Source organism: Lacerta agilis, chromosome 6, assembly GCF_009819535.1.
Source record: "Lacerta agilis isolate rLacAgi1 chromosome 6, rLacAgi1.pri, whole genome shotgun sequence".
Lineage (NCBI taxonomy): Eukaryota > Metazoa > Chordata > Lepidosauria > Squamata > Lacertidae > Lacerta > Lacerta agilis.
Genome location: NC_046317.1, coordinates 68,936,178 through 68,961,441, shown reverse-complemented (window position 1 = coordinate 68,961,441; position 25,264 = coordinate 68,936,178). Strand labels below are relative to the sequence as shown.

The 25,264-nt window shown below is 42.0% G+C and overlaps 2 protein-coding genes across 13 annotated transcripts in view; both read left to right on the top strand.

Moving 5' to 3' along the window:
* EPB41L1 (erythrocyte membrane protein band 4.1 like 1) overlaps positions 1-3,273 on the top strand; it is a 168,656-nt gene extending 165,383 nt beyond the window's left edge. For all 12 annotated transcript variants that reach the window (XM_033153334.1, XM_033153336.1, XM_033153337.1 and 9 more), the window contains one exon: positions 49-3,273. In XM_033153334.1, the coding sequence (XP_033009225.1) occupies positions 49-57 (9 nt within the window). In that variant the 3' untranslated portion in view covers positions 58-3,273. The remainder of the gene's footprint in view (positions 1-48) is intronic.
* A 6,441-nt stretch (positions 3,274-9,714) lies between these two features.
* On the top strand, positions 9,715-24,356 carry AAR2 (AAR2 splicing factor). The gene is made up of 3 exons (XM_033153330.1): positions 9,715-10,494; positions 12,586-12,815; positions 24,143-24,356. The coding sequence occupies exons 1-3, from the start codon at positions 9,747-9,749 to the stop codon at positions 24,308-24,310; spliced, it is 1,146 nt and encodes a 381-aa protein (XP_033009221.1). The 5' UTR covers positions 9,715-9,746; the 3' UTR covers positions 24,311-24,356.
* The last annotated feature ends 908 nt before the right edge of the window (positions 24,357-25,264 follow it).

Genomic DNA, 25,264 nt, shown 5'->3' with positions numbered 1-25,264 from the left:
TTACATTGTGCTTACTATTGCTTCCTCCTTCCTTTCATTCTGGTACAGGAATCTTGACCTTCGTGTTTCTAAAAGTTGGCATCTCTATTTTAACTTTGGAGCAAAAGAAGGGGCCTTTATGCTGGATTCCTCAATGAGACATAGAACGTCCTGGCTGCAAGAATAATGTTGAGAGACAAAAAATAAAAATAAAAAGGAATAGCAAATATATTATATATTATATATACAGGAAACAAAATGCATCCTTGCACTGCTGCTATATGCTGGAGATGAATTACAGACAGCAACATCAGCAACAAAGAAAAACCAACCACCTCTTCAAATAAATTGAAGAATTGACTGGATTGATCTAAAAGAAAGAAAGAAAAATCACGATGGTAATAATATTATTATTAACAGTACAATAAACCACCATTCTGCATGTTACATTTAAAGGATACATAGCTCATTTGTTGCACACTGAATGGAAAAGCAAGAATGCTTTGCAACAAAGCAAGAAATCAACAAGCAAAACAAGCAGAAATACAAAATGATTCCCTGCATAGGAATGAATCAAAAACCATTCACTTGTATAATTCTTGTTTAATTATTTTCTGATTTGGGATGTGTGGTGATCACCCTTTCTCTCCACTTCCATGCCACTTCTGTTGCTTCATCTTTGGTTCTGTTATTTCCCCAAACTGCCCTTCCTTTCTCAAGCTTTTGTCCCCCCACATCTGGTTCTTTGTTCTTCTGAAGATCATTGACTGGATTTCACTTAAAACAAATCAAAACATGTATATGATTTCTATATTTGATCAAAATGCAGCCTGTAGAGGTTTCATATGGATGTGCTTTTAAGTTATGTATATTATATATAACTGGGGAGGGTGGGGAATGATATTAAAACAAATTAAACAGTGCTGATAAGTATGACAATGGCATTTTTACATTATAATTATTTGATTGACCGTGGTTGATGTATTATAAGACTCTTAGATCATGCCAATATCCCATGAAAACAGAGTAGGAAGAAAACAAACACTAATGAACTCTGCTGGCTATATTTGTCTGTCACTCACCTGCTCTGTGCTCTTGCTAAAGGGACTGACATAGTGACACAGTAGTGTTTGTAATTGGTTGGTTGGTGATAAGGCACCATTCAGCAACCTGGAGAGGGAGTCGAGGAAGACAGAATGGATCAGTGTTACTGCAGCCCAGTTAGTCACTTAAGCGTGCCAAGGTCTCCCTCCTCCCCTGGGCCCAGGAGACTGAGGTCCCCTTGGGGACATTAGGTCAGTTTGCTTCATTCACAGCCTTTCAGTATCTAGTAGGCTTTGATCTCTCGGACCTAAATATTTACCTGTAGCAAAGATGCCCTGTGTGTCAGTTTTTCAAAACTATAGAGTGGTTCCTACTGGCCACAGGACTCCCTTTTTAGCATCATATCTGCAATGGATCTTGATAGCCCTCCAAAGGGAGTGTCCATGTCAAACAAGGAGGCATCCCCATCCTGCTTGCTGTATGCTGCATGACTGTGTTTGGCCAGGGTGACACTAGCTTCTGCAGAGAGTGTCCGGCAGGTGGGGAACCAGTGTGAAACATCAAGGCTTCCTTCTAAGCACTGTCAACCTAGAACAAGATGACAAGTGAAGCGCTGGCTCTTTGAAAGTACATCCATTCAGTTACAGAAAGGGACAACCAGTGCACAACATAAGGGCAGGTGCTGCTCGTGGATGAGGAAGGCATCAAATGTAACTTGCTCTGCTACAAATGGAACCTGGTACTTGGAAGGTTTCCTTCACTGCTTTCCACAAATTACCTTCATCCACTGTTTGAGGGAGAGTGACAGCAGATGCATAATGTTAAGGGGGACAAACCAAAATGAACCAGTTTCCAAGTGAAGCAGCCGGTGGCTCCAGACATTAGAGAAAGACCAACAAATATTGCACCATGCTTGCCTTTTTACATCTTCCCTCCTCAACATACATATGATAGCTGGAGAAGGACATTTAATTAGTGTCTGTGATTGGGATCTAGAGATCTTAGAGTAAAAGGGCCTCCTTGAATATAGTCAAGTGGATGTTTCCCATACAGTAAACTGCTACAATAGAAAGCACTGGATCGTTGGTCTTTACAGTTCCCTAAAACTGGATCTGCGTAAAGCACTTAGAACATAAACGGACTTCTTTCTTTGATGTAGAAGTCATTGCCACTTCTGTATCCAACTGTATGCTTCTCTCCCTGAATTTTATTTCGGGATTGTTGTTAATTTGTTCACTTCCTGTTGCTCATAGGGATCATGTAATACCCCAGAACCAAAAAGCAAAGAAATAGCACATATGGATGTGAAATACATAGAACTCTAAATTGATCTTAACAGAACAGAAAAAGCTTGTGCTCTTAATTTTAAAAACAACCAAGACACAGGGGGATCTTGGTGACATTGTTACAGGAAATTTGGGGGTAGAGGGTAACCCTCCCTTCTCAAACTTTGCATTTTGATTTTGACTTTCAAAAAAAAGAAAAGAACGTCAGCTCAAAAGTCACTGTTGAGTAGCTAGATGGAAAGCACAATCCCACTTACACTGGTATACATTGGGATAAGTGAGTCAGCCACTCAAATCTGTGGAGGTAAACAGCATGAAGCCCAACATGCTCAAGATCAAAATCCAACTGGGCAATCAGAGGAAAGCTAAAATAGACTTGTTCCTTCGGATTCTTCCCGCAGCTTGTCTGATGGGTAGCCATTAACAAAAAATATATAGTTTTTTTGGTTCACCTAGCAGGATGTGGCTTATATATAGACATCTATATAAATATATATAAATATATATATAATATTTATTATCTGTGGTAGTGTTGAAGCCATGCATAATTTTAAAGTTATGGCTTCCTCTTACCTTAATCTTCACTACTGCTTCCATCAGACGCAGCTGACCACACTCTTTTCTTTTCTTTTGGGCATTTCCCTCTGCAGGGCGTGGGAGACGAAAGTGATTGTTTGCGCCAAATCCCTTAAGTTGATTCCGAAACTGCCCTGCAATTGCATGAATAATATTACTAATTATATTTTTTCTTTCTTTTTAATTTGAGAAGCACTTTACCAACCAACTGCAACGCTCTGTCATTCCTTCCTCACTAATTCCTCTGGCCATCTTGCACCCCATTCCTCTTTTTGTCCCCCACCCCACCCCTTCCAATCATATCCTCTTTCAGTGCTTGGTGGTGTATGCGTGTGTGCTCACTGTTCTTGTATTCAATAAAAGTGAAATAAATGTGTTTGATGCTCAACCACTTTGTGGCTTGCACTTTACTCCTAAGTAGAAGGGCAGTGGAGAGACTCAAGGGGGTTAGCTTGGGAATTCAGGACCCTAGGTTCTGGCACAAACTATCGTCCCAATGATTTTGAGAGATGGTTCGGACATTCTTCAGAAGGGTGCAGACTTAAATGGGAACAGCTGCTTGGACGACAATGACGACAGAGCATCAGATTGTGAGGACACAGTAAGATAGTCTTGCCCTATATGTCTGCACTCTTGCACTAAGTCTCCAGCTTTCCAGCTCCCATTTCTGAGCTCACCTCTTTCCCCATGCCTATTCTTTGTCCTCTGTTGCTCATGCTCAATTCTGCTGCTATTATTCCCATTTGTCTGTCCTATTTCTAAGGGATACGTTATTCCAGTTTTCCTGCCATTCCCAAAAATACGGTACAGTATTAACATTTTTTAAAAAGATCTCTGTGGTGGGAAGGTTGTGCTTTTCAGTATGAACTATTTCATCAGGCCTGCATCTGAAACCAACAACAAAGTCTAGGGTGCATACATAGCTACATAAAAACGAGACAGTATTTTTTGGGGGGGAGGGGTTGTTTCACCCTGTATATTGTTCTTGACTTGACTCTTCAAATAACACATGCCTGTACAGCAAATGCCAATTTCAGGCTGGCAGAGGTAATCTGTTTTTGTTTAAAGCAGGGGTGGGGGATCTCTTGTCTTCCACATGTTCTTGGACTGAAACACCCCATCAGCTCCAGCTAGCATGGCCAATGGTCAGGGATGATGGGGCTTGTAATTTAGCAAAATCTAAAAGGTTACATGTTCCCCATCCTTGGCTTAAAGCACTGTTTGTTCAATGACACACCTGGACAAGAATGCACCCCTAAATTCCGTTTGTTTGTTTAAGAAAATTTGCTGCTAAGCTGAAAAACTGCTCTGGGGAGAGTACTTTGTGACATCACAGGTACCCAGCCAATCATTGCTGAGCACAGCCTCTTCTGCTTAAAACTGTCACAATGGGTTCCCCTTGAGTTTGTTCCATGAGTGAAGCTTCTATGAGTGACACAACAAAGTGTACTGCCCAACAAAGGGTCACTCCTATTTTCTCCCCCCCCCCGGGGGGGGTTAGCTGTGTTAAATCTATTGCAGCAAGAGCAACAGAGTCTTGTGACACCTTTAGCTTAAAACTTGGCCCTCACTAGCCAAGGTTAGGAAGGGCCAAATATGAACAATTTAAATTAAATAATAGGGTAAGAGATTACTGATGTCACAACAACAAATTTATACACGGTGCTTGGGGGGGCAGGGGTATGCATACTCCTAAACATTTTGTGAATCTAAGTTTGGCCTCATTGAGGGGCAGTATTTCAATATGAGTAGGAAAATGAGAGTGCCCCTAAACATTTTTTTAGGGGGGGGGGAAGCACTGTTTATACACAACATATACATGTTATTTCATCTTGCTTCATATAAGGAAGTAACAGGGCACATCTGTTACAAACATTTTCTTCAGTCTGTTGATGTATTCTTTCCATGCTATAGCTGGATGTTTGTATATGCACCTAGGCTTTGATCCTAAATGCATTTACTTTAACATAAGGTTAACTGCAATAAGAGAGATATGCAATCCATGTTTATTTAGGAGAGTGGTGTTAGACAAAAGAAACTCTCCTTAACCTGATTACTATGGTTTCCTGCTCATGTTCTTTTTCTTCAAATAATCTAACCTACTTCACAGAGTTGCTGTGAGAATAAAATGGAGGGAAATGTTTACCCTTCTTCCTGAGCTCATAGGAGGAAGTACAGAATAAAAAGACAATGAGTAACTCAAGAAAATACTTCCCCCTACCGCCTTGAAATTTATCCAAGCCAGAGGTAGCCAGTGTGGTGTCTCCAGGTGTGAGGTTTCCAACTCGCAATATCCCCATCTAGGATGGTCAGAAGTCAGAGATGACAGGAACTGTAGCTCAGCATCCAGAGGACCACATGGGCTACCCCTGATTAAGCACTCATGGGCTACCCCTGATTAAGCACTATCTCTAGTTTCCCCAGTGGCTGCACTGAGCAAGACCAGAAGCAGCAGACAAATTTACACGTCATCATTCATCTCATCAAGGAATCCCACATGATCTTAACCCCCATAAATTGGAAAATAGCCATCTGTGGTAAAGAGAATAAAGCAAGAATTCGGTATGTGAGGATGGAAACAACCAGGCATCACATAGGCATCAAATATTCTCACACTGGATGAATTAATCCATAACAGGACCTTCCAAATCCTAGTTGCAGTTACAGCCATTAAAACAGAATGGGATTGGAATTTCAATTCAGTCAATAAGCAGGCACTGAAAGAGTGAAATAACAATCCACACCATTTTTAGACCCCTTGATAGTAGATTATAAAAGTGCAGCAAGTGGTAATTAAGCATAAGTACTGTACTCTAAAATACATGTTCTACAGGGACAGTTTACTATTCTGGAAGCTCTGTCGCCACAGGACATATACTTGATTTTCTTGTGTGAGATGAAAACAACTGGGTGAGGACTAGGTATTTAATTCTACTCTTGAATAAAATCCTACCAGAAGACTTCTTTTAAAGCCATCTTTTAGAGCGATGAGTTTGGCTTTCCTGCTGCTCAGGCAAGCCCAGTAAGGGCCACAAATTTACCCAGGCTGAGCCTACACACATCTAGCTTTAAAACCTAAAGGTCATTCCACATCAAATCAACACAAAAAACAAGGGTTTTGCCACCCACCATCTCAGATTTTGATGAAACTTGGTGTACACCCTTCCCTTATGGTTGAAAGAAACCCCCTTAAATTTCCCCACTCTATCACATTTTATAGCACTTCAGAGTTTCGTGAAATCTGTGTTTCTGTTCTCCATAACTAATGATCAGATCTCTTTGAAATTTTACACAGAGCTCAATACCATGATGATGATTTCAGGCAAAAATACACAAGCACTCAAAAGATTTTATAAATGCTTTAAAAATGTATAAATATAGTTCTTTGGTGGAAAAACTAGGTTTAGAAAACCTAAATTTTCAGCATGTGGGCAGAATGGAATCAAAAGTTTTTGATGGTGAAAATTATTGCAAAGACATGCTCTTTCTCAACAAACAAGAAAATTTAATGGTCTCATGTCTTGTAACAAGTTTATGTTTTTTGGATATCATGGGGGGGAAATGGCTACTGGGTACAACTTTCCTACAATCCATAGCTGTAATAGAAAAAAAATAATGAAACAAAGTTGTTCATCTTAAAATCTAAAATAATATTGGTTATTACAGGTTTTCCTCCCAAAAGTATATTTCAACCATAAGCAAAGAGTGTACACCAAGTTTCATCAAAATCCGAGATGGTGGGTGGCATGACCGCGTTGAAATGACGTGGAATACCCCTAAGGCACTACCATGGGATTAGGGATCCAAACTGTACAGAGTTCTATTCATGTAGAGGAACCTGCACATGTAGGGTCCCTTGTCCAGACTCTGCACCAACCACATGGTGGTGAGATAAGTGGGTACACTCATGTTGGGAACAGGACCAGCAGGCATGGCCCCACTCCTCTTCCATGTATTAATGAATGAATGAATGAATGAATGGGAAAGCTTGTGGGAAAGACTTTAGCTAAAAGATGAAATGAAAAATTAGTTTAATTTGCACACCACCTTTCTATATTACTATTCACAAGGCAGCTTACAAGCCGAAAAAACAACAAAATATACAGCAAAGATCACACACCTAATAACAATCTGATCCAATACAGAAAAATCACAATAAAAACATAACTTTAAAATAAGCAATTTATCATATAAAGAATTATCCAATAATCAATTAGAATACTAAACAGTAAAATATCATCAAATATTAATTTAACAGTTTACACTTACTGTATTGGCCCGAATATAAACCGCACCCAAATATAAGCCTCACCTTTAAAATTGTAAGGGGGGGAGAAAAGAAGAAGAAAATACCTGAATATAAGTCACTCCATTCCTCACTGTTCCTGGCTACATACGGGGGGGGGGGGAGGGGGGGGAGGGACTGGGAATGCGCTGCATTGTCGGCGGCCTTTCCCCTTCCTCGCTCTCTCCCTTCCCGGCCTTGGGGGAGAGGACAGGGAACTACCTGCGGGGCGGACACCACTTTGCTGTGCTCCTAGCACTGTTTGCCCTGCACTCCTGGCTGCATACCGCAAGGTCGCGAATATAAGCCGCACTTTAACTTTTCACGGTTGGAATTTGGGGAAAAAATGAGGCTTATATTCAGGCTAATACGGTAAATACAGTAAAGAATTACTAAACTATAATCAATAAAAAATATCAGCAAGTCACAATGCATAAAATACCACACATACAAAACCACAAATACCACAAAACATGAAAAACCATGAAAAAAGATCAAACTGAGAAACAAGGACACACAACTTATGAAATTATTTTTTTAAAAAATATTCCCGAACTCCTATCTTCCCAGATGCTTGTGCTGTTCTCAAAGTCATGGTCTGGGAAATGCTTCTAGACCTGGAGGGTGGGGCAAGGCAGGTGGGAAAAGCCATTGCCTGATGGCCAGCACAAAGTGTCTCTCCCTTAACTTTAATTAAAGAAACTTGCATTATCAGGGCTGGGAAACAGCCTTGCCCTAGTCCTTAGAAGGAAAACTTCTGAGCAGTCAACTGAGCTTTTATGAAGGGGGCAGGGGACCTTGCTTGGAGCCTAAAGTAAGAGTTCTCTACCACTTTAAAAGATTTCATGTTTTTATTGTTTTGGTGTTTGCTACGCAGATGTATGTGACCCTCTTAAAACCTGTAACTTCAAGACCTTATAGCAGGAGTAGGAAACCTGTGGCCCTTGAGAAAACTACAACATCCACCATCGCACAACAGTACTCTTCCTTCCTACTGCTTCCAGCTGCTGGTATTTTACTTTTTTATTATTATTCAGAAGCACACTGCTTGCAACAGTGGAGACAGAACGTAGCCATCAGGGTTAGTAGTCACCATCATGAATTCTTGTTTAAAACCACCCAAACTGGTGTCAGATAGACATGATTTCACACTAGAAGAACCCTAAGATCTTCCAACCAGAGCCAGGTGCAAAAAAAAATCTAATAGAGTTTGAATTAAACAAGGCGCCCCTGACCGAGCACAATCTGGACCTAGGAAAGGGGTTTCCAGGACCAGAACTAAACAAGGCGGATTTCACACAAGAGACCATACCTGGTTATCCCATGCTTTTAAACCCCAGCTGCCTAAACTGATGGGAGGATGTTGCTATTCTAAAACCACTGGGGAGTCAGAAACGCTTTGTTATTCTAGTCTAGTCTATGGCGATTAACCCAGAGATCGGCCAGTAGATCCCTCTTACGCTCTGTTTGACCGATTTATCTTCTGAAGGCCTGGCTGCGGTTCACAGTGGCTCGTGCTCTCCCTCGCGGAAACCGTCCTCTCCGGCCACAGGTGTGTAGGGACACCTTATCGCAGCGGAGAAACGTGCACAGGAGTCAACGCGTTTTCTTTGGTGCAGCTGCTGGCACAGTGCCGAGCCTCTCGGTACGGAGAAAGGACGGAGGATTAAACATCGGCAATCCCGCCAACTTTCCAAACAAGCAAGCAAACACGTCGTGCCGCCGCCTTTTACCCTCTTGCCAAACTTGTCTCTCAACCGGCAAAGGCTGCTTTTCAGCATCCAGAGCGGAACGCCTTGAGGCGCTGCCGCGGGACCCACACGGACTGCTTTTTGAGAGGGACCGGACGCCGTTCGCTTTCCCTTGTCTCTAGGGTCGCCGGATATCCAACGCCGTTGCCGGAAGTTGCCGACAAGTGTTTCCAGGGGCTCGCGGCGAGAGTTCCTCGAGTTCGGCGGCTGCGCTTCCCTTCCTCGGGGGTCGGGGCGCGGAAGAGAGGTGAGAAGTGGGCGAGGGCTGCGTGGGGCGGGCGTGGCATCTCCTGCCCTTCGCCTTTCCGTCTTCGCGGCCACACGGTGGGCCCGGGCTAAACTTCCCCAGTTTCTTCTCTTAAGGCTCCCCTTCTCTATTCCCTCCCACCCTGGGCAGGGCCTCTGCTCTCACTTTAACAGAGCTGCGCGAGGAGTCTGGTGACCTATGCCTGACACAGTCTCCTTGCAGTACTGAACTAGCTGGACCAATGGTCTACGATGCAGCTTCCTAGTTTCTCTTCAAGCCTACAGCAGTCAGAAAGCCTGCACACATAAGTTGTTTAAATCCTATTTACTTTGGGACTTGAATCTTGTTTCCTGATGGAGGTGGTTGTGACTTCTGCCCCATGGACAGTGAAGATAAATTCAGTTGGAAAATTATTTTGTCTGACTTCTATATAATGAGTCAGGAATGTGGCCCATCAAGCTTGGCACTGGCTAGTCTTAACAAGAACCTAGTCGTATATGTATCATGCTTGTAAAGTGTATTCAGATGAGATTTGTTTGCTCTCTTATAGTTGTGGTGTGACCAAGGGAGCAGCAGAAATGCAGATAAATCAAGACCTGGCAAAGCGGCTCTTTTTTGAGGGTGCTACAGTCATCATTTTGAATGTGCCAGAAGGAACAGAGTTTGGCATTGACTACAACACTTGGCAAGTGGGCCCCAAGTTCCGTGGAGTCAAGATGATACCCCCTGGTATTCATTTCCTTCACTACAGCTCTGTTGATAAGAACAATCGCAAAGAGAGTGGCCCTCGCACCGGCTTCTTCATGAACTTGCAGCCTCGTGATCTGCGAGTGCTACACTGGGACCCCGTCAGGGAAGAAGTAGACCTTACCCCAGCTTCTGAAAATGAGACTGAAGCAATGAGGACTAACCTCCAGGAGATGGACCAATTTCTTGGTCCTTACCCATATGACACTCTTAAAAAATGGATTTCCCTCACTAATTTCATTAATGAATTTGTGATGCAAAAACTACAGCCAGAAAGCGGACAGATATGTGCCTTTTCAGAAGTGCTTCCTATTTTGCCTGGGAAGTTTACTAAAGATCGAGTTGAACAGAACCTGCCCCGGTATGACACAGAGTGCAAAAGCTATGCAGAGGGGTTGGCCCGGCTGCCCAAAATGCAGCTGAAAGCTGGCACTGAGATCAGGTTTACAGAAATACCTAAGCAAATGTACCCTGAAGGTGCTACCCCTGAAGAAGTTACTAGGCATAGCATGGACCTTAGCTATGCCCTGGAGACGGTGATCAATAAACAGTATGCCAGCAATTCCCAGGATGTGCTTGGTGAGTTAACCTGCTTTTACAGAAATTGCTTTTCTTGTTGCTATCAAAGTATCTCTCGGGTGCCATTTGCATGCCAAAATGTGTCTGGAAACATAATTTCTGAACTGTAATGCATACTTCTGTTTTGAAGAGGTATGCAGGGCTTTTTTCAGTGTTTGCATCTGTCATCAATATAACAGTTCAGTTCCACTCATGAATGCTTCTATCCTGTTCAGAAGTAACCTGAGAAGTAACCCATTGTGATAACAAATCTGACTTATAACATTTATATCTGGTTAAGTGATAAATTTGGGTAGGGTGCAGACTCCCTCACCCCCTTCTCACTAAACAACCATGTTTGCACAGAAAAGTTGTTGTTGTTGTTCAGTCGTTTAGTCGTGTCCGACTCTTCATGACCCCATGGACCAGAGCACCCCAGGCACAGAAAAGACAGTAGGTTAATTAGGAAACCAAAAACTTCTCATGTGTGATATTGGTGACCTCTAGTGGTAAAGCTAGGGTTCTGCTTTGACAGATTTCAAAAGTAAGGCATTTGTTATTTAATTACTGGTACTTATTAGAGACAATTGGCTGCTCTCTCTCAGTAGTGGTACCTTAATTATCAGCTCTCACCCTTGGAAACAAAGGAAAGCTGTGGACATGTGCTACCCTAGGGTGCATGTTCTTGAATAAATCCTATAGATATCATGGGGAGAGAACTATGAAATCAAGCTGGGATGACAGTAGCCTTCTCAAGATTAGTTTAGTAATTATAATAGAATCCTCTGTTTATATCTAATTTTCACAGAATAGAACATTTGGTATTGAGACTACCCACAGGAAAGCAATTTAACCACTTCTGCAAATAATTAAGATTTTCATGCATTGCAAGGTTTTAAGTTTTTCCTTCATTACTGATTTATCTGCATTACATGTTGGCATCTACAAATCCACTTGCAGAGCTTAAGTGCCCCTGGACCTTTGGTGATAAAAATGACCACAGTTCCTGACGCCTCAAAGCTAAGAAGCCTTTTCAGCTTTTTCTTATCTTCTCCATCCCTCAGCAGAAGTGGGAGAAATCCCTGTTCCTCAAGCATTCTGCACATTCTGGAGGCCTTAGAAAGGGAAGGGGTTGGGTACAAACAGCAGCTAAGCCAATATTTGTGGACCTCTGTTTAAATGCTGGAACTCATTCTGAGCTCTAGACCAGCAATTGCCAATAATAGAAATTATGCAGAACATTGGAGTATAAGCATGCACACCATTAAACTGTATAGAAACTTAATCAGCCAATGTCATTACATGAGGAAGGGTAGGTAAATTATGGGAACTCAAAAGTTCCTATACTCCCAACAACAGTGGTGGCTAATCTTTTTGCCAAATGTGGCTCATGTCAGAGCCAAACCATGAGATAACTCTGCTCTAGTGCCTAATCCAGTAAGTATACAACCCCCTGTACCTTGATGTGGTTTTATCACAAGCTTTCTCTGCCAGGGAGGATACCGTTGTGGAGCTTACCTTGTGGGCATGCCAAATATATAACCCTCTTTTTCTTTGAAGTTCTAGGCATGCACCCAAAGCAGGTTTATTGAGGCCATAGTGGGCCACCATACATTGCTGTTGGGCTGTGTTCACAGGTTATGCAGATCTGCTTTATATTATAGCCAAGGCTTTCGTGTAAAGATCTTAGAGAGGCTCTAATGCCCTTGCTGTTGGCTGGCTGGCTGTAGAGAGAGGCACTTCATGGTGGTGGTATCCCAGTTGTGAAATGCTCTTTTCAGAGACATTTGCTTGCACCTACCTTATTTTGATGCCTGAAAACAAAGTATTTTTTTCTGGTATTTTAATACACCATTTCAATCTTGCTGACTGCTTCGTGCTGCTTTTACAATATTGTGGCTTTTAGTTTATTATGGGGTTTTTTGTATTCACTTTTTAACAGTATCATTGTGTTTGTAAAATTTCCTTGGAGTATGAATGGTGTTATAAAAATAGTTAAATAAATAATAAAAGCAGTGTACCCTTTTGTTATGCTACCAGAATTGAAGCTAAACAAACACCTTCTTGTTTTTTTCTTGGTTTTTATTTTTTTTGTGTGTGTGACCTTTTCAGGGGAACTGCAGTTTGCCTTCATCTGCTTCCTGATTGGGAATGTATATGATGCCTTTGAGCACTGGAAGAAACTCCTGAATCTCTTATGCAGGTCAGAGGATGCCATAGTGAAGCATCAGGCCCTGTTCATTAACCTCATTTCAGTCCTGTACCATCAGCTCGGTGAAATCCCAGCGGACTTCTTTGTGGACATTGTTTCCCAGGACAACTTTTTAACCAACACCTTGCAGGTAAGGGAGCTGGTTTTGGTACTGTAGAGGTTGGGAAGCAGTAGTGTGGAGAATTTCCCCAAGAACTGCATGCATGTGCAAAATGCAGCGTCATAATGAGAGGCAGTTCTCGTAATGTGAAATTGAATGTTTTTTGCTTGAATGTTGATACCATTAAAAAAATTAAAAAGTAAGAAAGCTCCCCACTCCCCAGCCAAACAAACTAAAACCCAGTTTTTGTCTTGAGATGGGACTACCAGTGGCAAGCTATCACAAGGTTTGCCTCCCAGTATTGAAAACCTATGTTACAATCCTTTCTCTTCCCATAATGTGCTGTTAAAATGTCAGATGTAACATTGTTACATGTATTTTTCTGACCCTGTTCCTTTTCTTAAATAATGAAAATTTTATTTTATTTTGAAATGGAGTTACAAATACTGACCACAGAACGTGCATACACTCTTGCATACAACCACTTTTTATTGTTGTATTTATATACAGTGGTACCTCGGGTTAAGTACTTAATTCGTTCCGAAGGTCCGTTCTTAAACTGAAGCATACTTAACCTGGAGCACCACTTTAGCGAATGGGACCTCCTGCTGCCGCTGCGCCGCCAGAGCACGATTTCTGTTCTTAAGCGGAGTTCTTAACCTGAAGCATACTTAACCTGAAGCGTGGGTTTTCCAAAGGCTGTAGTAGCAGTTGGGAGAGAGAGGGGCCACCCCTGAGAGCTGGGTGGTGGCAGGTCACCAGGCTGTTTCTCTGGTGTTATCTGATAAGTTTGGAGGACTTCTACATAGGAAATAAACAGAAACCATGATACCATAATAACTTTTTGAAGGATTTTGCTGAGTAAGTTTGTACCGTATTTTTTGCTCCATAAGACGCACTTTTTTCCTCCTAAAAAGTAAGGGGAAATGCCTGTGCGTCTTATGGAGCGAATGGTGGTCCCTGGAGCTGACTTGCCCAGGGGCCAAAAGAGGATCATGCTTTTTATTTTACAAAGGAAAAGGGAGTGTTGAAAGGACCCCGCTCAGCAGCTGATCAGCAAGAGATCGGGAGAGAGATAAGAGTCCTGGCTCCCTTTCAGCCCCGCCCTCCTTTGTTGAATGTTCTGCAGAGGGAGGTTGTTTGTTTCCCCAGGACATGTGACTGGCTGATTAGATTATCTGTCTGGAAACTGTAGAAATGGCTCCCTTTCCTTAAGATTTTTCAGAAATGTGAGTTAAACCTCATAAAAATGGGGCTTTTCCTCTTTGCTTTTCCCCCTTTGCAAAAGGAGTTTTGCTTTTCCCCCTTTGCAAAAAAAGCTGCAAAACCTTTAGCTGATCCTCGAAAAAAACCCCCAGGGCTTTTCCCTTTGCAAAAAAAGCTGCAAAACTTTTAGCTGATCCTAAAAAAAGCCTTTTGCCTTTGCAAAAACAGCTGCAAAACTTTTAGCTGATCCTCAAAAAAGCCAGGGCTTTTCCCTTTGCAAAAAAAGCTGCAAAACTTTTAGCTGATCCTCAAACACACACACACACGGGCTTTTAGAGGAGGAAAATCAGAAAAAAATTTTTTTCCTTGTTTCCTCCTCTAAAAATGAGGTGCGCCCTATGGTCCGGTGCGTTCTATGGAGCGAAAAATACGGTATATAAGCATAGTCTCTTGATTTTAATTATTTAATGCTTAGTGGCTGGGGCACAATTGTTGTTGTTATCCCAGCTGTATACAATTGCTTAAGTCTTTATGCTGGAATCTATGGTAGTTCATTCAAAATGATGATGAAGGATAGATTTCGGAGATAGCTGTGGTTTAGTGTGCGGTAATCAGCAACCATGTCCCAAAACTCCTGCACTATTGGGCGTTCCCACTAAAGGTGAAAGCATTAAGCAATGTGAGTGCATCCCTTCCAACAACGCTTACCCTATTTTTCGCTCCATAAAACGCACTCTTCTCCTCCTAAAAAGCATCTTATGGAGCGAATGGTGGTCCCTGGAGCTAAATTGCCCAGGGGCCAAAAGCAGATTGTGCTTTTTATTTTACAAAGAGAAAAGGGGGTGTTGAAAGGACCCCGCTCAGCAGCTGATCAGCAAGAGATCGGGAGAGAGATAAGAGTCCCGGCTCCCTTTCAGCCCCGCCCTCCTTTGTTGAATGTGCTGCAGAGGGAGGTTGTTTGTTTCCCCAGGACATGTGACTGGCTGATTAGATTATCTTTCTGGAAACAGTAGAAACTGTTCCCTTTCCTTAAGATTTTTCAGAAATGTGAGTTGAACCCCATAAAAATGGGGCTTTTCCTCTTTGCTTTTCCCCCTTTGCAAAAAAAGCTGCAAAACTTTTAGCTGACCCTAAAAAAAAACCCAGGGCTTTACCCTTTACAAAAAAGCTGCAAAACTTTTAGCTGATCCTCAAAAAAAAAAAAAAAACCCAGGGCTTTTCCCTTTGCAAAAAAAGCTGCGAAACTTTTAGCTGATCCTCAAAAAAACAGGGCTTTTAGAGGAGGAAAACCAGAAAAATATTTTTTTTCCCTTGTTTCCTCCTCTAAAAATGAGGTGCGCCCTATGGTCCAGCGTGTCCTATGGAGCAAAAAATACGGTACTTATGTTTGAATAGGAAGCCTTACAGGGATAATATACCACTTACTGAGATCTTTGTCTTCATCTTTCTTTATATTGGTATTGATTGCTAAATTAGCAAAAGGGCTGCAGAATCTCCTGAAGAGGTTTAGGGAGAGGGAGAGTATTGTTGCTTAAGTAGACCCTGTTCTGCTCTGTGTTGGATTCTACCCCCTCTGTCAATCACTTTCTTCAAAAGAAAGTGTCTCTCCCATGGCCATGCATAGGATAGATTGGCCTTTGGAGGATGTTATAAGTAGAGGAATTCATATCTCTAGCCAAAGATGTAGTAGCTTCTGTGATTGATTCAAACAAAGTAAGTGGGTACTTGTTTGGTGAATCTGACTGAGAAAGTGATGTAAATTTTACGGATACAGAGACTGGTTAATTCAGGGTTCCTTTTCAAGATATTTACATAGGAGAGAGATTTTCTTTTTTCAATAGATCAAACTAAACATTTGCTGCTATCCCAGAATTAAAGCCACAGATTATGGATGATATAATACTGAAATTAGTGGAGACCTAGAATCATAGTATTGTAGAGTTGGAAGGGACTCTGAGGGTTATCTAGTCAACCCTCCTGCAATGCAGTAACAGCAGTTAAAGAATTCCTGACAGATGCACATTGAATCTCTGCTTATAAACCTCCAAGGAAGGAGAGTCCACCAACTCTTGTGTGAGTCTGTTCCACTGTCAAACAACTCTTAATGTCAGAAAGTTCTTACTGATGTTTAGTCGGAATCTCCTTTCTTGTAACTTGAATCCATTGGTTTGGGTCCTAGCCTATGGAGCAGGAGAAAAGAAGCTTACTCAATCCTCCAAGTATATTTGAAGGTGCTACTGCTCCTCCCTGTTCGAACTGTTCCTTCTTAAGTAGGTTGTATCCCACAATTTCTACCTTCCAGCCATGAGTCACATCCCACCAGGTTTCAGTAATGCATATTAGGTTATATTTGCCATCCTAACTTAAGAGCTCTAGTTCTTCTTGCTTTCCCATACTCTGTGATTTCATGTTGCTCATGTAGTGGTGATTTTGCCAGCTACAGTGGTACCCCGCAAGACGAAATTAATTCGTTCCACAAGACTCTTCGTCTTGTGGAAATTTCGTCTTGCGAGGCACCTTTTCCCATAGGAACGCATTAAAATTTAATTAATGCGTTCCTATGGGGAAAAAAGTCCGGGGGCCCCTCCCGACCGGCACCGGAGCCAAGCCAAGCCGCGTTTTAAGACCAGTGAGCGAACAGCTGCGCTGTTGTTCGCTCGCTTCAGTCTTAAAACACGGCGCCGCGGCTCCGGGAGGGAGGGAGGGGGCCGTGGGATCATGCCCGCCATCAGGCACGATCCCACGGCCCCCTCCCAACCGGCATCGGAGCTCCGCGCCGCCGCGTTTTAAGACTGCAACAATCGTTGCAGTCTTAAAACACGGCGCCGCGGCTCCGGGAGGGAGGGAGGGGGCCGTGGGATCATGCCCGACATCGGGCACGATCCCACGGCCCCCTCCCGACCGGCAACGCGGCGCCGCGCGGCTCCAGGAGGGCTTACCTTTTCGCTGCGGTCGGGAGGGATGTTGTCCGCGTCTGCCATTTTGGATTGACTGCGCATGTCTGGACATGCGCAGACATGCACAGTCGATCCAAAATGGCGGACGCGGACAACACCCCTCCCGACCGGAGCGAAAAGGTAAGCCGGCTTGCAGTGGTACCTCGCCAGACGAATTCGTCTTGCGAAAAACAGGCATAGACGAATTTGTCTCGCGAGTCAACTAAAAACTCGCAAAACCCTTTCGTTTTGCGAGTTTTTCGTCTAGCGAGGCATTCGTCTTGCGGGGTACCACTGTACTTTGAGTATAATGCAAAGGAAGGATCTAACCCTAAGAAAGAAAGAAAACCCCATGCTTAAGGCATAAGTTTCAGGTTCCTGTCTAGCCTTTGCCTGAGCATCTCCGGTGAAGGAGATACCACAGCTTTCTCTGATTTCTGCCTTTCGCTTTTCAGGCTTTGTCCTGGCAGACTCCTTATAGACTTTGTTCTGGAAAATTAATTTACTCAGAACAGCAATAAAATTAAGCAAGATGGGCTATGCAAGTGAGTGCTGCATTTGTTCCGGAGGACCAGGATGCCAAAGTACATGCACAGTTCCTCTCTATGTGATCACAGAAGGGTTGCAGTCACCCTTCCCATCTATCAGCATCCCTCCATGTCTCAACCATTGCTACTGCAGAAGGCTTGTAGGCATTCGGGATCAGCTTTTTGTGCAGGGGAGGAGCCGCTGCTGTAGGAAAGAGAGCTGAAAGCCTGCATCTGTGCATGAAAGATTGAGCATGGCCTCTTGGATCCCGGCCATAGAATTTAGCTGTTGTGTGTCATTCATTCTGGAGGACTGACAACACTCTTGTCAAAAAATTGAAATTCAATCAGGCTGTATAATAATGATAATTGTTTCTTTCTAGCTTTGAAGCCGAACAAAAGCAGTACATTTTAAAAACAAAAAACAAAAAACGAGGCAGCTGGAGGAAGCATCTCCTAGTTGCTTTATGATAGTTGTAAACAAGAGATGTTGACAGCAGGTGGCAGTTCCCGATATTCAAGTAACCCATTAGCTAATTTGTGTATATGCTTGTCGGCAAGACCTAAGAAAATTACATTGTGCTGCTGCTTCCTGATGAAAGCTTGCTTTGAGGGCCTTCAGTAAAGCTAACCTTGCAGAAGACAGTTTGAGTTTTCATGTCATCATTTTGCTATCTATGTCTAAAACAGTATGCTGCATTGGACATCAGAGGTGGTATTCAACTAAGCTTTGCTCATAGTTAAACTCATTGTAATGAATGAACATGGCTAGTTAAGTCAATTTATTCAATGAGTCTTCTGTGAGTGAAACTTAGTTCAATACCACCCTAAGGCTTCAGATCCTTGCTCAGCCATAAAGCTCCCTGGGTGACCCTGGTCATTCACCATTTCTTGGCCTAACATATGTTGCAGGAGTATTGTCTGAATATGATGGATAACTCTGAAATCACCAGGGAAAGGTATATAGGTAATAAAATTGCAAGGTGGGAAGAATTCCTGTGTGCTTATTTGCAAGCAAGAAGATTGACACTGTTCTTGTACCTTTTTGTATGCACATTGTTCCCACACAACTAGCGAGGCTTTAATTTACTTCCTCCTCCATGGGGACATATGAACAAATGCTACTTTGACTGCAATGTCAGATACAGGAATTATTTGTAGAGCATTCCCACTACTTAGAACGCAGCTGTGCGATATGCATTTGCTCATTTATCTCAGGCTTTCAATGCTCACTGATGGTTGGGAGGTGTTACATTCATAAATGTTAATAGCAAATTTTTCTCAAACTGAATTCCGCCAGAACCATTTCCTTATTTTAGTGACAGGTTTGCTGTGCTCTTATCACTTTTATGGCTGGCCCAAACAGAGCTTTCCGGATGTCAGAGGACTTGAAAGCGTGAATGCCGAGTAACAATGTCAGGTTTTGTGTCTTTTCACCTTGTTAGGCAAGCCTTTTCCACCCTTGTTATTATAACTGGGAAACAGATCATCTTGTACCTCTTGCAGTTAGCACAAAATATTCAGCTGAGCTTTAGGTGCAGCATTCTTCTTAATAATAGTGCTTTAGTTTGGGCTGAAATTAGAAATTCTGGCCAAAGAAGGTAATGCCAGTTGAGACTGAATACTGTGTTACTAAATTGGAAATGCATTAACATTGGCTTTTAAAAAAGAAATTCTCACATGAATGACTGATAAAGAAAATAAAGACTTTATGTCTTGTGTGAGGCCATATAAATTAGAATGGCAAGAGAGGGGAAGATAAGCACTTGAGGCACTGTGGGGTTCTTTGTGCAGGACAGAATCTGTTTAGCTTGTGGAAGAGGAGCATGTCAAATAGGGCCTTTGAACATTGGAATTGGGAACTGTCCTAAGTGTTTTTAAACATGTCTTCACAGTCATAAGCTAGAAATTTTGATTTATTTTTCATATATAGATATATTAGTTGTCAGATTCTGCGCCACATGCCAAACTCTTCTTCACATGCAAAAAACAACCTTTCGGCACTGCCTAGCAGACGGAAAAATTATTGCTTAATCATTAAATGAGCTGAACTGAGTAGCAGCAGGTACTTTATTTCTGGAGATGGGGACTCTGTCATTATGTGTTTCTCCTTCTCAAGAGGCCACAAGGCAACTTAATTCCTGCCCAGCATAGCGCATAAAAGGGAGAGGGGGCTTATTTAAATACCTGCTACCTCCCAAACCAGGTGCAGCTGTGTGCATGCCTTGAACAGTGGCCCAAAGCATTTCTGTCTCTCTCTTCTTCTGCTCTTCAACTCCCTTGTTTCTTGCCATCTAGCCTGATGAAGATTTCTGGGAAACTCAAAACTTACATATTATTTTGTAACATTTTGGTTGGCCTTGCAACAGCATTGCTTTAAGTTTTTTTTTTTAACACATTTTTCTTATGGGACCACCTTTTAATATTTGCTAGCTTTTGGTATCCCAGTAGTACCTGGCTGATTTTTTTTCAAAATGCAGTGACTGGACACTTCAGTTTTCATGTGTCGGTTACTGTGCTGGTGAAGGGAGTAAAACAAAACAAAAATAATGGTTTTCGTTTTCTAATGTCCCCATTACTTTGTAATGTAAAGACTTTAGTAGGAGAAGGCACTTCACACTATGGCAAACAAGGTGAGAAATGACACATAGCAATGAACCACACCATGATCTTTTTGTGCTTTTTCCTGCTGTCTAGGTCTCTCTTTTTTTAATAATAAAAAAGCAGCAGCAATAACACAAGCAAAGTTTCTCCTTCGCATGTTCCTGCAATGGAAATGTCTTTGCTTTTGGCTATCCGTTGGTTGCCTTGGAAATGAATTATGTGTAACAAATTTAGCACAGAGGCAGAAGAGATGAGCTTAGAGATGAGATTTCTAATCAAACACACATGTGATGGGTCAAAAGTAACAGGAAATACCCCCTTGTGTGTGAAAAGTTAAGAGATTTAAATTTGAGAGAGCGTGGCCCTTTCAAAATTATGGTTAATTCTAAGGCTCAGGTTATTCATAAATATAATGAATCATATTACCCGATTATAAAACCTTTTGAATACTTTAATTTTTAAAACAAAATTGTCTCACCCAGATAATTTGGAAGTAACGGTTACTTGCTTAAAATCACGGGCAGCAGGTGTTAGAGGCATTCCTCCTCCTGTTTTCCACAACAGGGAAGCTCAGTTGGTAGACCATGAGACTCTTAATCTCAGGGTTGGGGTACATTGTTCCCACATAACTAGCGAGGCTTTAATTTACTTCCTTCTCCTTATGGGGACTTTGACTGGGCAAAAGATTCCTGCATTGCAGGGGGTTGGACTAGATGACCCTTGTCCCTTCCAACTCTACAATTCCATGAGTCTATGAATGTGGCTTTTAAGATTGTGCCTGTTGTGGCATATGGGCAACCTCATATTTGCCTATTTGGCATAGGTGACACAAAGGAGATGGATCAGGGTGGCAGAGGAGGGATGGGTTGCTCTGTCACTTTTCCAGCCTACTTGATTTCCTTCTTCCCCATGAAGGAAGGGTCTAGCTCTGACCCACCTGCACACTCACACCCTGTTTGATAGAAGGTAGAGTTTGCTTTTGCTTAAAAAAAAAAACTAATCTGCACTTCCATGCTGGCCATGGAAGACGGCCAATATGAAATCACATTACTCCCCTTGTAGCAGCCTAGCAACATTTGTGGGCTTATTTACAAGGCTACATGTGTGCATGATCTTAAGCAGGGGTCAGCAACCTTTTTCACCCATGGGCCAGTCCATCATCCCTCAGACCATGTGGTGGGCCGGACTATATTTTTTTTTGGGGGGGGGAAATGAACGAATTCCTATGCCCCACAAATAACCCAGAGATGCATTTTAAATAAAATCACGCATTCTACTCATGTAAAAACACCAGGCAGGCCCACAAATAACCCAGAGATGCATTTTAAATAAAATCACGCATTCTACTCATGTAAAAACACCAGGCAGGCCCACAAATAACCCAGGGATGCATTTTAAATAAAAGGACACATTCTACTCATGTAAAAACACGCTGATTCCCAGACTGTCCGCACGCCGGATTTAAAAGGTGATTGGGCCACATCTGGCCCATGGGCCTTAGGTTCCCTACCCCTGATCTTAAGCATTTTCCCCTTCAGAAATGTTTTCATATACAGATTTATGGAGGCTTAATTGATTACCAGTAAATTGGCTAAATCTGAAATGATTAATGGATTAAGGTTTCTCGTATCCTCTGCGAAGCACCCAGTTCATCCCGGGGGTCAGGAGCCCTGCAGCCGCATAGCGGGGCTTCGGTTGGGGCGCGGGAAGAGCGTCCCGTGCCCTGGGCTCCCCGGCTGTGCCCGTTGTGCTCCGAACCCTTCCCCCGCGCCCCCTGTAAAGGGGGAGTGGGGGTGAAGGGACCACGGAGCCGGGCTTTAGGGGACATGCCCCAACCGGGATGTTTACATGCGGCGGCAAAGTCCGTGATGAGCGTCTCTGCTCTACCTGTCATTAAGGAGTTGCTAAGAAACCAGAAGCTGTGAGTAATTGACTGACTCTTTGTATTCCGGGAAAGCTCTGGGATTAAGAAGAAAGGCAGCCCGCCTCTCTCCCTTCGGGTGGTGAAAGAAATTAACTCTTTAAGTGACTGCTGCTACAACAATCAATAGAAAGTATTTAGAATTTGAAAGCTGAGTCTGTTGAGATCTCCTTTTGGGGGTTAACTGAGGAAAAAATATCTCCATTTGAAGTTTTGGTCTTTATACTCTGGCATCGGAAGAAATGGCGGCGATTTGGACTTGCGTAGGAAAAAATTGAGACAAAGGAAGGAAAAGACAGGAAACGTAACTTGATACCCACCTCCCCCCGAAGATGTTGGACTTTGCGCTTATGTTGGCACTGAAGGACTGGGAGGAGGAGGAAAAGCTTACTGTCTTTCAACTGGAACTGCTTGATCGAAAATTAAGAGCCTTGAGTGCGATTATAAATGGAAAGAATTTGTTTTCCACAGAGGAGGCTTTTCGAAAGTTTTATTCAATGGAAACAGACTTTTGCAAAGAGCTGGAAGATGTGTTGGAAGGATGGTTGGAGATGGCTGAGCAAATCCGAATGGAACAGGGGCCGATTTCAGGGGGTGGCAGCAGCCCTGGAACGGAAAGATTTTTAATATCCAGACTCCGAGGTGGCAGCTCGGGGTCGAGGGACATAGAATCAAGATTTCTACAAGAAGAAGAAGCATGGCACAAAGGCACGGAGAAACTCAGAATGGAGAGGATGAACATCTTGGAGCTCGATGCAGGGTTTGTGGTGGTTGCAACCTGGATCTGTGGACATTCAGAAGAATATAATAGGAGATCCGGTTCTGGTGAAGGACAGGAGAAGATAATGGACAGAAGGGGAGTGGGTTGAACCAATTAATGTGTAATATAGATGGTCTGCCATGGCATCCGAAATCGGAGTGTGAAGTTTGTTAATCATAAGTCTATTTTAAATAAGTAAGGAGATATTGAATTTAAGTTAAAAGCAGCATGATAAATGATAGAAGAAATAAGTTTAGCTGTAAGAATATTTGGTTAAGTTTTAGGTTATAACGCAATGATTAAGACAAAGGTGTTTTTTCTTTTTTAAGTAAAGTTAAATTTTTATAGAGAAAAGTTGTTAAGGAAATAGTGTACTGTTTTAAAACCGAAGGTGTATAGGCGGGGGAAGTCAAACGTCAAGATTTGGAACTAGAAATTTTTTTTTTTTAGTAAGGTATACAGATAAGAAGAAGAATCCTGACATTATGTGTATTTGTATTTGTTTTGATATTTGTAGGTGTGGGGGTTGGGTTTGTGTTATTTTGTGAAAATGTCAATAAATTCTGTTTAAAAAATAAATAAATAAGGTTTCTCGTATCCTGTAACAGCTCCCATTTATCCAGGAATTGCTATAATTGACATGGTTTGAGATCCTTCTGTACAAGCATGTCAGAATTCTGTTTCTTCTCAACATCCAAAACAGAGTATTAAGGATAACTGAGCATGGCTTGACTCCATTGCTTCTCAAAGTCACAACCCTAAACCTTTCAAGTGAATTGTGGTTAGGTTTGTATCAGGTTTTTGTGTGTGCCTCTGTGATGCAGGAGCATATTAGGTTGGGATTTAACCTTTAACATTTTCTTCTAATAATTATTATATTATTAGTATTAGTATTATTATTATTATATGTATACAGTCCAGTCAGGTTTCTCCTCTCTCTGACTTTCTCCCTGCTCAAAAATCCTAAAAGAGGAATAGGCAACAATAATTCAGTCTGCTTTTTTCTATGATACTTGTTCATATGAAGTCTGGAAATGCAGGGCTTGGGCATCTTTACCAAAACTGCAAATTAATTTGCAGCAGATCTTGTGTGCTTAATCTTAATATCCGTAATTTTAACTTGTGAAAAGAAAGCTTGTTTAAGTGGAGGGCACTAGTGGATGACTGACTTCCCACTCCGAAGATTAAGTGTGTTGGATAAATCACAGCCAGTGACACCTGCAGGACACAACAGGTTGTGCCCAATGGTGTTTTACTCAGAGTAGCCCATTGAAATTAATGAACCCTAGTTAGTCATGTTCATTAACTTTTGTGGGTCTACTCTGGGTAGGGCTAGCATTGAATACAACCCAGTGTGTCTTTTGTACTATTCTACTAACGAACTGTACTGCATTTTTTTCTAGGTCTTCTTCTCCTATACCTGCTGCCCAACTGTTGACAGGACTCTGAAAAAGAAGGCAGAGAGGTTTAAAGTCCACCTAACCAAGAAGTTCAAGTGGGACTTTGAGGCTGAGCCAGAAGACGATGCTCCCGTTGTAGTTGAGCTTCCAGAAGGGTCACTTGTGGACTGAATGGCAATTTCCCTTTTCCTGTTTTTTTATTTTATTTGTGCAAATGTGTTTTTTTCTTTTTTAAATAAGTATGAAGTAATAAAAATGAACACATGTTGATTTCCAGTTCAGCATTATAGGCTTGCCCACAGTGTGGTCCACAAAATATCAAGATCGCTACTGTGTCTTGCGTTCCGTCTGACTTTGCTCTTCCTTCTACTCAAGCAGTTGCCTCAGGTCAAGAGACTTTTCTTCTAGCTGTTGGACCATTGATTTCGCTGCTTGCATCTCTTCTTTGAGGAGATCCCTCTCTACTTGGAGAGCATCCAGTTCGTACTTCATGTAATCTTGCTCCAGGATTAAGTCTCTCATTGCTTCTTCCTGCTCATGAAGTTTCTGAGTTAAAATCAGTTTGTCCATTACCTCCGCTTCAGTTCTAGCTTCTAATTGCTCCCTCAGTTGTTCCATTTCACTCAACCTCTCTAGAGCTTGGCAGAGTTGTTCTTTCATACAAGTTCTATCTTCCTCTGTGTCAACACATGTGTATTGCCATTCCTATTTCCTCATTGCGCCTCCAACAGAGCTTGGATTTCAGTTTATATATCTTGGCCAATTTTACTGGTGTCAGATACCACCTATGAAACATTTTAATAAAATTTTCTTTAATTATATACGAGGCGGTAAATTTTATATCCTCTTTCCAAAAAATTTCCCACTGCTCCAAATAAATTACTTTGCTGAGATCTTTAGACCATTTTATCATTGTTTCTTTAACCTCTTCTTCCATTAAATCCCAATCTAATAATAAATTATATGTTTTGGATAAAAATTTCTTACTGTTTTGAATCACTACACTATCGAATTTAGAATCATCTTTAGAAAAGCCTTTCTTTTTATCTGCATTAAATATACTACCAAGTTGTGCATATTGCCACCTATCTATTCCATATGTCCTAATTTCATCAAAAAATTTAA

What these genes read in the sequence shown, in the direction of transcription:
- AAR2 (XM_033153330.1), top strand. Translation starts at nt 9,747, where the DNA reads ATGCAGATAAATCAAGACCTGGCAAAGCGGCTCTTTTTTGAGGGTGCT. An exon ending in CAATTCCCAGGATGTGCTTG is followed by an intron (nt 10,495 to 12,585) that starts GTGAGTTAACCT and finishes TGACCTTTTCAG; the next exon opens with GGGAACTGCAGTTTGCCTTC. An exon ending in TTTTAACCAACACCTTGCAG is followed by an intron (nt 12,816 to 24,142) that starts GTAAGGGAGCTG and finishes ATTTTTTTCTAG; the next exon opens with GTCTTCTTCTCCTATACCTG.